This window comes from Pongo abelii, chromosome 20, assembly GCF_028885655.2.
Source record: "Pongo abelii isolate AG06213 chromosome 20, NHGRI_mPonAbe1-v2.0_pri, whole genome shotgun sequence".
NCBI classification, from domain to species: domain Eukaryota; kingdom Metazoa; phylum Chordata; class Mammalia; order Primates; family Hominidae; genus Pongo; species Pongo abelii.
The window spans coordinates 18876397-18892015 of record NC_072005.2 but is presented as its reverse complement, the minus strand read 5'-3'; the positions used below and the strand labels follow the sequence as shown (position 1 = coordinate 18892015).

At 58.9% G+C, this 15619-nt stretch overlaps 1 protein-coding gene across 2 annotated transcripts in view; it reads right to left on the bottom strand.

Annotated features, from left to right (window-relative positions):
• KLHL26 (kelch like family member 26) overlaps positions 1-15619 on the bottom strand; it is a 35337-nt gene that overhangs the window by 8556 nt on the left and 11162 nt on the right. The window contains exon 2 of one of the 2 annotated variants that reach the window (XM_024238209.3): positions 3411-3508. The exons of the other annotated variant lie outside the window; for it this stretch is intronic. Coding sequence (XP_024093977.1) covers positions 3411-3460 — 50 coding nt within the window. The 5' untranslated portion in view covers positions 3461-3508. The remainder of the gene's footprint in view (positions 1-3410; positions 3509-15619) is intronic. 2 annotated transcript variants of the gene reach the window in all.

Genomic DNA, 15619 nt, shown 5'->3' with positions numbered 1-15619 from the left:
CATGAAGGACCCAGTGTGGGGCCTGTGCTCAGTGGAAAGCCTTTGAGTCCCTGGGGAAGCAGGGCATATGCTACTCAGAGCCCAATGCCACGGTCATCTGGGCTGGCTAGCAATGCTGCAGTGCCGGGGGTGCTGGAGCCCGGACCTCGTGTTTGCCTGGGAGGGTGGGGGTGCAGCCTTCTGAAAGCTGAGGAGGGCGGGGAAGGAAAGGGGTCCAGGTGCACCCTGAGACTCTGGCTTGTCCCTGTGGCCTTTCCCCTGCCAAGTGGAGGGGACGCTCACCTCCACTCCTCCCTTCCTCCCCTCCCCACACATCCGCCCCAATCGCACGTGACCAGGCTGCTGCTGTGAGCCAAGCCTCGGCTCTTTTCTCCCTAGACCCATGACAGATCCAGTTCCGAGGCTCGTGAGGAGCATGTCACAGGCTCATGGGCCGCCCTCCCCTATCCAGCCCCCCACAGGGGTCCAGCACCTGCCTGGACATCTCCAGGGGCAGGGTCTCGTTGCTTCCCATGAATGCCATGCCCTCTCACCGACACCCTGCGACGGGTGTCCAGGCGACACCCTGCGACGGGTGTCCAGGCTGCCTGGGGCCAAAGCCACATCCTGCATGTGCCTCTGAGGACCCTCAAGGTGACCACGTCTCTCCTTGTCCCCAGCTTGCCTCACTGGCTTTGCAAACTCCTCTTCCCTGCCCATGCATGCAGGGATGCTGCGTAAATGAGATGAAGTAGGCCCCGTCCTCATGGGCACGCAGTCCAGGCAATGGGGACCAAAAGGGGTCAGATCACCCAGGATCAGCTTTGTGTTGCAGCTGTGGCAAGAGTTGTGCCATCGGGCTCTGGGTGACCCCTGCCGGCCTTTCTGTGGACACTTTGTCTCCCAGAAGAATGCATGGGCCTTGCCAGCCTTTGCCATTTTGATTTTGGTCTGGTTTTTCCTTAGAAGTTCAAGGAGATTTGGGGGGAGGGATGGGAGGACTTCTTGTGCCTCCTGTAAAGCCCTTGGAGGCAGGTGTGCATGTGTACATTTTCATCAGAAGAAACACGTTGCACTGGGGCAAGTTCATCATGGGGCCACTCAGTCCTTAGGAGCATATTTACCATGCTCTTCCATATATAAAGATCATCAAGAAATCAATACAAATTAGCCAGGCATGCTGGCGTGAGCCTGTGTTCCCAGCTACTTGGGAGGCTGAGGTGGGAGGATCACTTGAGCTCAGGAGGTGGAGGCTGCAGTGAGCCATGTTTGTGCCACTGCACTCCAGCCTGGGTGACAGAGCGAGATCGAAAGATGCACAGAGAATGTGGGCTGATGATTCCCAGGAAAGCAAGCAGAGCTGGCTAGAAGGACGTAAGAGTCAGCCTCGCTTGCAGTCAGGGAAGCACATTCTCGGGGGGCTTATGAAGCAAGGTGACCCCCAGGAAGGCAGCTGTGTAGACACAGCAACACTCTAAAGGCTCATGTCCTTTACCCAACAACTCTGTTTCTGAAACTTCCCAAATACCATCTCTAGGGGCCACAGACGAGAAATAAGCTAACCACCCTTAGAGGAGATTCGTGGAATCACAGCACCTTTGGAGTGAGGGCTGCCCTATAGATGGGTGAGGAGGCTGACGCATCCTGGGGAAGATGTTGCATGCAGGGGATGACGTCAAGGCTACAGGAGGAAGGAAGAGGCAGAGTGCACACAGTGGGATGCTATTTGGGCTCAAAGTGCCACACATATGCATCTGCCCATGAGTGCACAGAACATATCTGGAGAACTGAGAAGTTGGACAGAGAGGACCTCCCTCTGGGGAAGAAAGGGGCTGCTGCCCTGCCCCCTGCTATTCTGATGACTGAGGAACAGGAAACCAGGGAGGTGGGCCAGTGTTCCAAGCATGGGATCTCTGGGTTCCCCAGCAAGCAGAGAGGGTGCCCGGAACCCAGAAGGCAGGATCAGTTCAGCTGACTGGCAGGGCATCTCAGAGGAGACATCAGGGGCCAGCAGCCTGGGCCAAGCCAGCTCTGGTTAGCTGGGAACTCAGCAGTCACTCAACCACCCAGGCCTCAGCTACAAAGCAGGGGCAAATGACCGTCCAGCTCCCCAGCCCCGGGGCCGCTGGAGGATGAGATGAGCAAACGCAGAGCCCTGGGACCCAGGCTGCCACTAGCACGTGACGACTACACACTCGGAGAATTTGGATGCTCCCATCTGGAATTTAGGACACCCCAGGCCCAGAAAGCAGGGTGAGGCCCATCCACTGCTGTTTACAGGGCACAGGGCCCACGCTGGACCAAAGAGGGGAGGAAGCAGCTTGTCCTCCCCAGGCCTCCTCCTCATGCCCCGGTGATGCCTGACACTTTCCACATGGCTGTTTCCTTCCTCTCATCTTAGGGATGGGACAACTGTCCCTGAGGCCCCTGACATCACCCTCACTGCCGCCCCTATGAAGCCAAACCCACCCCGCTGCAGCCCCTCCTGGGGAACTCAAGGAGGGAGGAGGCCAGTAGGGGCAGGAGTCCCCCAGCCTGGACAGAGAAGCAAGATGCAGCCTGGGCGGAGGTGGGCAGGCAGAGGAGGAGGGAGGGCCGGGGCCAGGGCTGATGACTAAGGTCCTCTCCAGCCGGCCACTGGGAGGAGGGGAAGGACCCATTACTCAGGCCGGTCCAGACAGGGGGCGGCCGGCACGGCGGGGCCACAGGCCCCCAGGAAGGCGGTGGCCCTGAGCCGGTCCGAGTCTCCAGACGGCCACTCGAGTCACGGTCACCCGCACGTGAGTCATCGGAGCCAATGCGTCAGCAGCCCCGGCCGGGGCCGTCTCAAGAGGCCATTGCTGCCCGCCCTGGCTGCACCCTCTGCCCGAATCTGGCCTCTGAGTGGCCACACGCCCCCGCTACAGGCCTGGCCCGGGCTAGGGGCCATTCTGACACCTGCTTGCCGCTGTATCCCCCCAGGAATGTCATCGGGCACCCTAGCCAGACCCAGGCCTGTGCTGGACCCGAGGACACGCCCAGGTCTGCCCTGGCGACACCACCCCTGCTCCTCTCAGATGTCCCAGTGCAGGGATGTGCTGGGGCTGACATCCAGGGAGTCTGGGTGGGGTAAACTCCCCCAGGTGGACCGCCTGTTATGGGATTCCCGAGATCTCCAAGGGTTGCCCCGGGACCACCTGCTCACTACTGACACACCCTGTGGAGGCTCCTTCCCTCCCCACGCTGTTCTTTCATGGGGCCCTCGAACCCTCGCCTAAGAGTCTGCTCTGGGGGAACCCAGCCCAAGGCACGATGGCCTCGTGGGGGAGGTCACAGGAAGCTCAGAGTTGCAGAGGCTGCGGCCAGGCACCCTAGGGATGAAGCCTTGTGGAAGGATCAGGAGCAGAGGGAGGTGGGGGCTGCCTAGGGAGACAACAGTGAGGGGCACGCACCTGTCAGGGCAGGTGCCCCTCCTCCGGCCCCGGGCTGGCCTCATCTCCATGGTCGGCTTCCCAACCCACGAGAAGCGATCCAAAGCCCCAGAACGGTTCTTTTCATTGGAATGTCCAAAAAAGAAAAAAAAAAAAAAGGCAAGAACAAGAAAGAATTTCATGGAAACATTTCTTTGGGGTTTTATAAAATCCTTTCCCACCCCCACGTGGAGCCCAGCGCTTGGGCCAGAACGGAGCCTGCCAGCATTGCCCCTCATAGGTGGTTCTGACGCGCGCAGTCCCTCACTTCCCCTCAAAGAGGAGAGCGCTTCCACGTTCAAAGCCAATTTTGGTTTTATTGTCCATGTGGCTCGAAGGAGCACAGCAGCGCAGCACAGCTGATTGGCTCCCACCCCGGCTGATGCGATGCCGCCCCAGGGTCCCAGTGCATGGGTGGGGAAGAGGCTGTGTACTTCAGGGGACAGCAGGGGACGTCAGGGCCGGCTGAGAAGCCACTGCCCACTCCCTAGCCTCTCTCCCAGCCAGTCCCAGGCTGGCAACTGGACCAAGACCATCCTGAGAGCCTTGTCTGAGATCCAGCAAGAGAGGGAAACAGAGACTCAGAGAGGGAGTGACAGAGACTTAGAGAGAGGGGACAGAGACCCAGAGAAGAACCAGGACCCAGAGAAAGAAAAACAGGACCCAGAGAGAAGGGGACAGATATCCAGAGAGAGAAAAACAGATTCAGAGATAAAGGGACAGAGACTTAGAGGGTACAGAGACCCAGAGGGGAACAGGGACCCAGAGAAAGGTAGACAGACAGAGACCCAGAGAGAGGGGGACAGGGACCCAGAGACAGGGGGACAGACAGAGACCCAGAGAGAGGGGGACAGGGACCCAGAGACAGGGGGACAGACAGAGACCCAGAGAGAGGGGGACAGGGACCCAGAGACAGGGGGACAGACAGAGACCCAGAGAGAGGGGGACAGGGACCCAGAGACAGGAGGACAGACAGAGACCCAGAGAGAGGGGGACAGAGACCCAGAGAGAGGAAGACAGAGACCCAGAGAGAGGGGGACAGGGACCCAGAGACAGGGGGACAGACAGAGACCCAGAGAGAGGGGGACAGGGACCCAGAGACAGGGGGACAGACAGAGACCCAGAGAGAGGGGGACAGGGACCCAGAGACAGGGGGACAGACAGAGACCCAGAGAGAGGGGGACAGGGACCCAGAGACAGGGGGACAGGGACCCAGAGACAGGGGGACAGACAGAGACCCAGAGAGGGGGGACAGAGACCCAGAGAGAGGAAGACAGAGACCCAGAGAGAGGGGGACAGGGACCCAGAGACAGGGGGACAGACAGAGACCCAGAGAGAGGGGGACAGAGACCCAGAGAGAGGAAGACAGAGACCCAGGGAGAGAGGGAGACAGAGACCCAGAGAAAGGGAGAGGGAGAGACAGAGGCCCAGCAAGAGGAGGAGAAAAAAACCCAGAGAGAGAGGAAGACAGATACCTAGAGACAGGGAGACAGGGAGACAGAGACCCAGAGAGAGGCAGATGGAGAGAGACCCAGAAGGAGAGGGAAAGAGAGACCCAGCAAGAGGGAGAGAAAGAGACCCAGGGAGAGAGGAAGACAGAGACCCAGAGACAGGGAGACAGAGACCCAGAGACAGGGAGACAGAGGCCCAGAGACAGGGAGACAGAGACCCAGAGACAGGGAGACAGAGACCCAGAGACAGGGAGACAGAGACCCAGAGACAGGGAGACAGAGACCCAGAGACAGGGAGACAGAGGCCCAGAGAGACAAGGAGAGAGATACAGGGAGAGAGAAACAGAGAGCCAGTGAAAGGAAGGGAAGCAGAGATGGTGGCAGGGGTGGGGGTGACAGCGACCAGGCAGTGTGGGAGATGGTGTGGGGCTCAGGTGCCAGAGCTGTGGGGGGCCTGGAATCCCACCACCAACCTCTCAGCCTCACAGCCACCACCCTACTCTCCAACCACGCTGACACCTTCTCTCATGACCCTTCCCACCCACTCTGACCTCACCAAGCAGGCACAGGTCTTCACACGCAGCCTCACAAATCCCCAGCAACCGGGGAGGTCACAGGCTCAGTATCCCTCTCCAAGATGGGAACACCGCGGCCCAGTGTGCCCCTGCTCCCCCCCGACCCCCGCCCCTGGCCACCAGCAGCTGCAGTCCTCGCTGGTTCTTGGGCACGTGCCTCGAGGGTAAAAGGTGCAGAGAGGCAGGGTCCCACCCATTCCACAAAGGCAGCTCCCCCAGTACTGTTGCCATGGTGACCACAATGTTTCACAGCACCGGGGACTGCTCCCAGCCCACAGGATGGAGTCGCTGGGTTCCGGCACCACATGCTGGCCCTCAAACGCTCCGGCCCCCACGCTCACGTCAGCAAGCATTCCCGTGGGACAGCTCAGAGGCCCCTGAGGCCCGGCTGCCCTGCTTCTCCCCCAGACTGCCCAAGGCTACTTCCTGGGGTTATCCCTCCTGATAAGGGGCCGCCCCTTCCAAGGCACCTGCTGTTCTCTGCGTCCCTCGGCTCCCGTGGGAGTGGAGGAAAGATAATGGCTTCTGGATGGACAAGTGGGAGAGCCCAGGAGTGGGTGCAGGGCCCCACCGCAGTGTCCCAGCAGGCCAGGACACTCAGCCACTGACAGACCCGGAGACTGGGACAGAGGAACAGAGATGGGGAGACAGAGACCCAGAAACAGAGGGACAGAGACACAGAGATGGCAACAGAGACAAAGAGACAGAGACCCAGAGACAGAGACACAGAGACAGGGAGACAGAGACCCAGATATGGAGACACAGAGACTCAGAGACAGGGAGACAGAGACCCAGATATGGAGACACAGAGACTCAGAGACTCAGAGACAGGGAGACAGAGACCCAGAGACTCAGAGACAGGGAGACACAGACCCAGGGAGAGGGAGACAGAGACCCAGAGACAAAGACAGAGACCCAGAGATGAAGACACAGAGACTCAGAGATAGGGAGACACAGACCCAGAGACAGGGAGACAGAGACTCCAACCACACTGATACCTTCTCTCATGACCCTTGTCTCATGACAGAGACAGGGAGACACAGACCCAGAAACAGGGAGACAGAGACCCAGGGGCAGGGAGACAGAGATCCAGGGACAGGGAGACAGAGATCCAGAGACAGAGGGACAGAGACCCAGAGACAGAGGGACAGAGATGCAGAAACAGGGACAGAGACTCAGAGACAGAGATCCAAAGACAGAAGGACAGAGACCCAGAGACAGGGAGACAGAGACCCAGGGAGAGAGGGACAGAGACTCAGAGACAGGGAGACAGACTGCAGCTCAGCTCAGGGGCCGCCAGGGTGCAGCTGTCTGTGTCTCCCTCCTGCTTGACATGCTGATTTTCTCCAATATCTTCACGAATCATTTCAAACAGGAACCCACCACTCCCACCCTGTGCTGGGAGGGCAGGCGTGCTGGGCAGGCCAGGCGGGGTCAGAGCAACGCTAACCTCGCAGCCTCCCTACCCACCCACCATCAAGCCTCCTCCAAGAGCCCTGCGCTACTGAGGCAGACAGGGCTCGCCGTGAGCTGTGCATGTTGGTCCAACTCACACAGCGTCCTGCATGGATGCCCTCTGACCCCTGCGAAGGAGGCCTTGGCCTTCCCCTTCCTCCCAGCCTCCTGATCCGGAGCCATTCCCTGTCTGTCTGTCCTTGGCTTCAGCCTGTCTGTGCCTGCTGGGTGGGGACAGAATGACAGGAGACAGAGCATCTGGGAGTGCCTAGCAGGAGGCCACTGTACCCAGGGCTGGCACCCCTAGACAGCCCCCAAGTGACGGCCAGGGACGCCAAGGCTCAGAGAGGGTGGCGGGCTGCCCAAGTCACACCAGGAGTTCAGGGAGGGCAGGCAGGCAGGTTTCGGAATCGAGGATCAATTGGAAAGGACCATGACCAATGACCCCAAGGACCCAGTGAGGTGACAGGAGACACTCCCTGCTCTCAGGCTCAGCAGGTTGAGAGGTGAAGCCCACAGAGCTGGGAGCAGAAAGCTGAGGCCCGTCCACCCCCACCCTGCAGGTCCCCCACCAACCCCACCATGAAGCCAGGGCAAGCTGCGTGGCCTCCCCTTTCCTGAGCCTTGCTTAAACCTTCCAGAAGACAGAGGGTTAGAGGTGCAGTGGTTTGCAAGCTGTCATCTCAGGAGCATGGGGGTGTTCTAGATGAGGAAGGAGGCTGGAGGCATGGGTGGGTGGATGATGGACGGGTGTGGCCACCCCTCACCTGCTCCTCAGGGGTCACCATAAGCCTAGTGCCCTCAAGGCCGGGCTGTGATCTCCTGCCCTAATCCCAGCCTCTGACCAGTGCCACCAGGAGTCCAGGATGTTTGGGGCTCTGACTGCGGCCAATGGACAGGAAGACGCTATGCACAGCGCCCCCATCCTGGACTTGCCCGACTCCAGCCACTTCTCAAGGCCAACAAGAAGGAAGCCCCACCATCCAAACAAAGGCCCAGAAGACAAGGGGGTGTTCAGACCCCACCTCCCTGACCAGCGGCAAGCTCTCTGCCTCCATAGCACGAAGACAAGGGGATATTCAGACCCCACCTCCCTGACCAGCATCAAGCCCTCTGCCTCCACAGCACCCCTCCCATCCTGGCTCTCCATGTCCAGATGACATGCTGGGGCGTCTCCATCAGAACAGTCTTCACCGACCGAGGGAGCACCCAGTCTGTGCAGTCTTGGCTCCTGGCCCACCTTTTGGCTGGCAGTCTCTGAAGGGGCACTGCTACCATCCCATCTTACAGATGGGGAAATGGAGGCACAGAGAAGTTCGGCCACTGGCCCAAAGTTATACAGTAAACAGAGCCAGGGGGACACCAGGCTTGGCCAAAGGAGGCCTTCCTCAGCCAACACACGGGTGCTGGTCGACCTCTCCCCAGCCCCAGGTGGGTGTGCCTCTGATCGTGACCATCACACAGATGGGGAGACTGAGGCTCAGAGGGCTGAGACAGCTTGCCAAGGCTCTGCCTGAGCTAGGAGGATGGACATGGAGCTGAACAGCAGGAAGAGCAAGACAGGGGCTTTTCGAGGCCAGCCCCAGGCAAGAACGTGAATTTACCCCACTAGTCCTCCAGCCACCCTGCAAGAGAGGGAACCCCACTCTATAGATGAGGGGGTGGTGCCTGCCAGGTCCCACTGGGAGAACCTCGGTCTATGGCTCATCAGCCACCCCACCTCCCTGATCCCCACCTGGGCCGTTTGTCTTCCCTGCTCGTCACTCCATTTGCCACATCATCTGTTTCCAGCCTATCTCCCCATGGCTGAAAGGGGAACCCCATGGAAGCCGGGCAGGCAGGGTTCTGTCTCCTGCAATGTTCTGGTGCTCACTGCCATGCCTAGCATATGGTTGGAGCTCAGTCATGCTTGTCAACTGGATGGGTGGATGGGCAGTCAAGTGAATGGACAGGTAGATGGATGGGTAAATGAGTGGGTGGATGGGCAAATGGTAGATAGATGAATGGGTGGGTAGATGGGTGAATCGGTGGGTGGATGGGTAAATGGGTGGGTGAATGGATGGGTAAGTGGGTGGAGGGAGGGGTGAATGGATGAGTGGATGGATGGGTGGATAGATGGGTGGGTAGATGGATGGGTGGGTAGATGGATAGATGGATGGGTGGATGAAAGGGCGTGTGGATGGATAGGTGAGTTAATGGACAGCTGGATGGATGGAAGAATGGATGGGTGGATAGCTGGGTGGGTAGATGGATGGATGGGTGAATAAATGGATGAAAGGGTGGGTGGATGGGTGGACAGACAGGTGCGTAGGTTGATGGATGGGTGGCTGGATGGTAGATGAGTGGATTGGTGGATGGTGGGTTGGTGGATGGATAGTGATAGGTGGATAGATGGAAGGATGGCTGGACGGGCAGGTGGATGGGTGGGCAGATGGTGGATGAGTGGATTGGTGGATGGGTGGGTGGGTTGGTAGATGGATAGTGGTAGGTAGGTGGATGGGTAGATGGAAGGGTGCCTGGATGGGCAGGTAGATGAGTTAATGGATGAGTGGATGGAAGGGCAGGTGGATGGGTGACAGACAGACGGGCAGGTGGATGGGTGGCTGGGTACGTGGGTGGGTGGGTGCATGAATGGGTGGGTGGATAGATGGAAAAGTGGGCAGGCGGATGGGTGGGTGGATGGAAGAGTGGCTTGATGAAAGGGCGGGTGGATGGCTGGATGGGTGGATGGATTGGTAGGTGGGTAGGTGGGTGGATGGCTGGATGGAAGGGTGGGTAGATGGAAGAGTGGACCGATGGAAGCATGGGTGGATGGGTGGATGGAAGAGTGGACTGATGGAAGCATGGGTGGATGGGTGGACAGATGGGTAGGTGGGTGGACAGGTGGGTGGATGGAAGGGCAGGTGGATGGGTGAATGGATGGAAGGGTGGACTGATGGAAGGGTGGGTGGATGGGTGCATGGATAGGTGGGTGGGTAGATGAAAGGGTGGGTGGGTGGATGGAAGGGTGGACTGATAGAAGGGCGGGTGGATGGGTGGATGGATGGGTGGGTGGGTAGATGGAAGGGTGGATGGGTGGGTGGATGGAAGGGTAGACTGATGGAAGGGTGGGTGGATGGGTGGATGGATGGGTGGGTAGGTAGATGGAAGGGTGGGAGGGGTGGGTAGGTGGGTGGATGGAAGGGCAGGTGGATGGGTGGGTGGATGGAAGGGTGGACTGATGAAAAGATGGGTGGATGGGGGCAGGTGGGTGGATGGGTGGGTCGGTGCTTGGGTGGATGGACAGGTGGAGTTATGGATGGTCAGGTGGGTGGGTGAACTGGTGGACATAGGAGTGAACAGGTGGGTAAGAAGGAGTGAGTGGGTGGCAGATAGATGAATGGTGGATGAAGGGTGGGTGGATAGATGGACAGATAAATCCACATCTTTGTGCTAGGCCAGCCCTGAAGAGCCCCTGTCTTGCTCTTCCTGCTGTTCAGCTCCACATCCATCCTCTAGGCTCAGGCAGAGCCTTGGTGAGCAGTCTCAGCCCTCTGAGCCTCAGTCTCCCCATCTGCATCATGGTGATGATCATAGGGCCTACCCACTTGGTACCATGAAAAGGCCAAAATGCACCTGTGCACTGGCCAAAGAAGGTCTCTCCTGGCCACACCTAGTGTCCCTCTGCCTTTTGTTTACTGCGTGGCCTTGGATGAGCCCCTGAACCTCTCTGTGCCTCAACTTCCCCATCTGTAAAATGGGATGATAGCCGTGCCCCTTTTCTAGGCTGCCTGCCGACAATGGAGCCAAGAACCAGAACTGCACCACCCCAGTTGATGGCCTTGCACAAAGTGGGTGCTCCCTTGGTTCGTGGGGGCTGTTTTGATGGGGACACCCCAACACTGTGGTCCAGGTACAAGCCAGGATGGGAGGGGTGCTGTGGAGGCAGAGAGCTTGCTGCTGGCCAGGGAGGTGGGGTTTGAGGGTGAGTGGATGGGTGAGGTGGCAGGTGGATGGCTCCCAGGTGGCAGCACTGGGCTGGAGCCCAACTCTTTTTGTTTTTTGAGATGGAGTCTGGCTCTGTCACTCAAGCTGGAGTGCAGTGGTGTGATCTCAGCTCTCTGCAACCTCCACCTCCCAGGTTCAAGTGATTCTCCTGCCTCAGCCTCCCGAGTAGCTGGGACTATAGGCGCCCGCCACCACGCCCAGCTAATTTTTGTATTTTTAATAGAGACGAGGTTTCATCACATCCACCAGTCTGGTCTCGAACTCTCGGCCTCAGGTGATCTGCCCGCCTTGGCCTCCCAAAGTGCTGGGATTACAGGCGCGAGCCACCGCACCTGGCCCGCTGGAGCCCACCTCTTATCTTAGCTCACTGCTTGTTCCTCTCCACAAGACCTCCTGGCCCGAGTCCTACTGTATGTGATCCTTCAGGATCCACCGCGAAGCCCTCAGCGGGACTCTCCTGCACATCCTGTCTCTGGACCTTTGCTCATGCTGTGCTCTGTGCTGAGTGGCCGACCCTCTTGCCCTCAGACCCTTCTCCCTCCACCACACTCCTGAGCCCACCAGCATTTCTGCGCTCAGCGCCTCTGCTGCCTCCACCCCAGAGCCTTCTCTGCCATGGCTTTCCTCACCCTCATGGCCCAGATGGGTCCCCATCCACGGCTGACGAGTGGGCAGGTCTCGGCCTGAGGCTTCCCTTTCCCATTCCCTCCCACTGAGGTGAGACTGCTTCTGCCACAGCCCATCCCCCGACTTGGTCCCACTGCACTGGGCCGGCAGCAGGGACCACTTGAATGAGCAAATCCCTTCGCTCCACAGTTCAGGCAAGTAGGTACATGACTGCACAGCTCCAGAGCACCGCTTGGAAACCCAGTGAAATTCCAGCACTGCTGAATTCTAGCATGTAGGGGTGGCAACGTGCTGCGAGGCAGCCCACCCCACTGCCTCCACTGGCAGGACAGGTGTTGAAGCCCCAGAAGGGACGGGGCTGCCACACGGCACTGCTCATCCGCAGCAGAGCCGGGCCAGATGCAGGCACTCCACAGCTTAGCCCAGCGCCTTCCAAAAACAACACAAATTTCAGCATCAGAGGGGGTGTGTCATGAATATCTTCATTTTTGGGGTGTTTACCATCCCTCCTCTTCTCATAAGGGCCCCCTGTTTTCCTTGGGAACCTCCTGTTCTCTATTCTCAGCCCCAGTGGTGGAGATCAGGCAGATTCCATTGCTGGGCTGAAAATATGGATGTGACACAGACTGGACAGAGGCTCCAGGGCCCCTGGCCATAGGGATTCATCCTGGGATGGGGACTTGGCCCTTCTGATCCAATCAGAGCCTTCCCTGGGAATTTTACTGGAGCCACCAGGATGAAGGGTCACCTTCCCGGTGGTGTTGGCAGGCTAGTGGAGTGGCAAGGTGAGGTCCCCTTTCTACCAGGTGGGCAGCACCCAGACAAGAGGGATGGCAGAGTTGAAAGAAGGGAGCCACAGATTCCAGCCTTCAGACCTTGCACCCCAACGTACCTAAAACCGGGTGTCTCCTTGCACTTTTTAAAATGTGAACTTCGAGTCTTTAACTGACGGCAGTGTCTTGGGTTTCTGGCTCTCCCCACCAAGAGGGGCCTCGGATGTCAGGGGCCTCAGATCCATCCACAGCATTCCAGACGAGCCTCTGGAAAAACCGCTGTGGCCTTAACACTTTTCCAGCTGCCGCCTCTCCCTGCAGTGCACACCAGCTTCCTACTGGGGCTGAGGGGTCAGGAAGCCCCGCTGAGGGCCATTCTGAGGGCGAGTGGGCGGTGGCCATCCCCAGCCGCAGCCCCGCCTGTCTGTGACGAGGCAGACGGCTCCACTCCGTCCGCCACGACTCCCAGAAAAGGTCAGCAAGCTGCCCGCGCCCCTGACCAATGCGAAAGTTCAGCAACTCTAAATGCTAACAGACTGGAGGCGTGACTGAGGCTGGAACGGCAGAGGGGCCCGGTGCCATCAGCCTTGGCGAGGAAAACATCACCCATCATCTGTGCAAGTGACTCACGTGGAGTATAAACATTTGTGCGCTCCTGACCCCCCGCTTCACACGACAGAGAGCCATGAGGACCCGAGGACGGGGAGCCAGAGGAGAGACCTAGAGAAGCCCTCCTGGGACAGGACAGACTTCACCAAGGAGAACGCGTGCTTCCAACTCGAACTTCAGTCCTGGAAGTTTTTCAGAGAGAGGATGACTCAGGCTGATGGCAACAGAGAGGGTGTCTTGGGGGCCCTCTGTGGGGCTCCACTACGTGTCTGTCATCTCACAGTCACCTTGACACTCCTTCCACCCCGCTCCGGGAAAATGTTCCGCTCTCAGACAATCTGGGTGATCACATGCCTCTCTGCTCTGCCTCCTTAGGCAGACTGCCTCAAATTCTAACATCCCGTGGAGAGCAGAACTCTCCGGATATCCAGCCCAGAGCGCTCCCGCCCGAGTCCGTCTTTGACCCCTGTGGAATTTCACAGTTGTGGCGTCAGTAAACATCTTCGGCCTCGATCCTTGGGTGACCCCCCTCCAGGCCTTTACAAGCCTGAAGGTCCACCCTTCAAGATCTCCTCCAGGCCCAGCCTGTTCAATTCCGGAAGCCCTTGCCCTCGCAGGAAAGGTCTGTGATTCCCCCAAGGTGCTGGTTACTTCCTCCCGGATCACAATATTTTCAGTATGCACCGTGGTGGTGCACACAGAGCGATCAGGCGCTCCGCTGCGCAGTGAGGGGTCTGAAATCACGCTGGACACGCACCAAAATCCGCTCTGCAGAGGAGGAATGCTAGAGAATTGCTGGCGCGGCCGTTGGAGACGAGTCCTGTGAATTCTGCGCGGCCCTCTCCGGAGAGACATGTGGAAGGGGCGGGCTGGGGGGCAGGAAGGGACTGGAGGCTGGGGTTAACAAGTGTTAAGAGAGCTGGTCCGCACAGCTGCAGAGCGGCTACCAGAGGAGGAGGGCGGGGCTGCCGGCAGCGGGAACCCAGCGGGCTTGGCCCCCACTTCCACTTCAGACAGCTGGACAGTGAGAGAGCGGCTGTCGTTTGCCGCCTTTGCTTTAACATGCAGGGCTGAGGTTTTGCTCACTCACTAAAGACAGCACACGCAAAACGGTACGGTGCCCTGGGCTCTGTAACAGGGCCGGTTTACTGACAACATGCCTGTGAATTTCTGCTTCTCCGCCCACACCCTGCTGGTTCAATGAAGTGAAGAGGAAGAAGCGGATGACCCTCAGCCAGCCTGGGCATGCAGAGCTATGCCAGGAGGCTTCCCCTCTGGTATGCGTCGAAGACTGTGCAGGGTGGGGTACTCACTGGATCTATACTCAAGAGCATCCATCCCGTGCCAGCAGCTGTGCCAGCGCCAGGACCACCACTGTAAAAAGATCCGATAAAGCCCTACCCTTGGGGAACGTACATTCTACAGGGACATGGGTCCTCAAGCAGAGAATGTACCATGACGACAGGGCGAGCAGTGGCGCCACGGTGGACACAGTGGCCAGGCCCCGAGGAGACAACACTTGAGCCGTGCAAATCGCTGGGACAGGACATTCCAGTGAGTGTGCTTCAGAGCCCAGCAGAGCCGTCAGAGCTGTGCAAGCTCAGGGGCCCGGCGGGTCACATCAAGAAGTAGATTTTGTTCTGAGAGTGAGGGAGCCACTGGCAGGTGGCCAGCAGGGGAGTGAGGTCTGACCTAAGGCAGGTCTGATGCCTGCCTTAGGAGGGTCCCGCTGGCTGCAGTTGGGGATGATGCCCAGGAGGGGAAGAGCCAGGAATGGCTCTGAGCTGGGATGGGGAGGAGAGAGCAGGAGGAGCTGGCTCCAGGCTGTGGCTTGAAGGTAGAACCCACAAGAGATGCTACCTGGGGACCTCCTGGGCAGCTGCAGCCAGACTAAGGCCTTCTCTCAGGAGCAGGGACATTCCCAGGACTGGGACCTGCTGGTGGGAAGACCTGAAGCCCTCAAGGACTGTGGGAGCTCCAAGTGGCACGAACCCTGAGCAAGGAGAGGCATGAAGGGCTTTTCTGGAACACAGGCAAGGCTGCGAATCCCCTAGGCCAGGTGGCGCCTCCAAGTCTGCTGCTTGTTGCAGGCAGTGCAACCACGCGGGACCAAGGACAACCCTGACCTTCAGCCTGCCCGGTGGGGAGGGCAGAAACTGGCCACCATTATCGGTCAGCACAAGCTCAACCTCCAGGCATCCCCAAGCCTGCGTGTGCCTCTCCATCCCTCCAGGGCCCACCTTGGCCGAGGATCCCTTGTCTCTTGCCAGAGGGATCCTTTCTTTTTTGAGACAGAGTCTCACTTTGTCGCCCAGGCTGGAATGCAGTGGTGCAATCTCGGCTCCTGGGTTCAATCGACTATCGTGCCTCAGCCTCCAGAGCAGCTGGGACTACAAGCACCCGCCACCGCGCCCAGCTAGTTTTGTGTATTTTTAGTAGAGACTGGATCTCACTATGTTGCCCAGGCTGGTCTCGAACTCCTGACCTCAAGTGATCTACCCACCTTGGCCTCCCAATGTGCTGGGAATACAGGCGTGAGCCACCACACCCGGCCTACAGAAGGATCCTTTCAAAACAGGAGGCTGACTGATATGCCCCTCACCCAAACCCTGCCCTGGCCCCCTGGCCCAGCCAGCCCAGAAATGACCACACGACGTTCTCTAACTCCTGCTGGCATGTATGCGCCCCATGGGCAGGGTCCATCTGTCCCATGG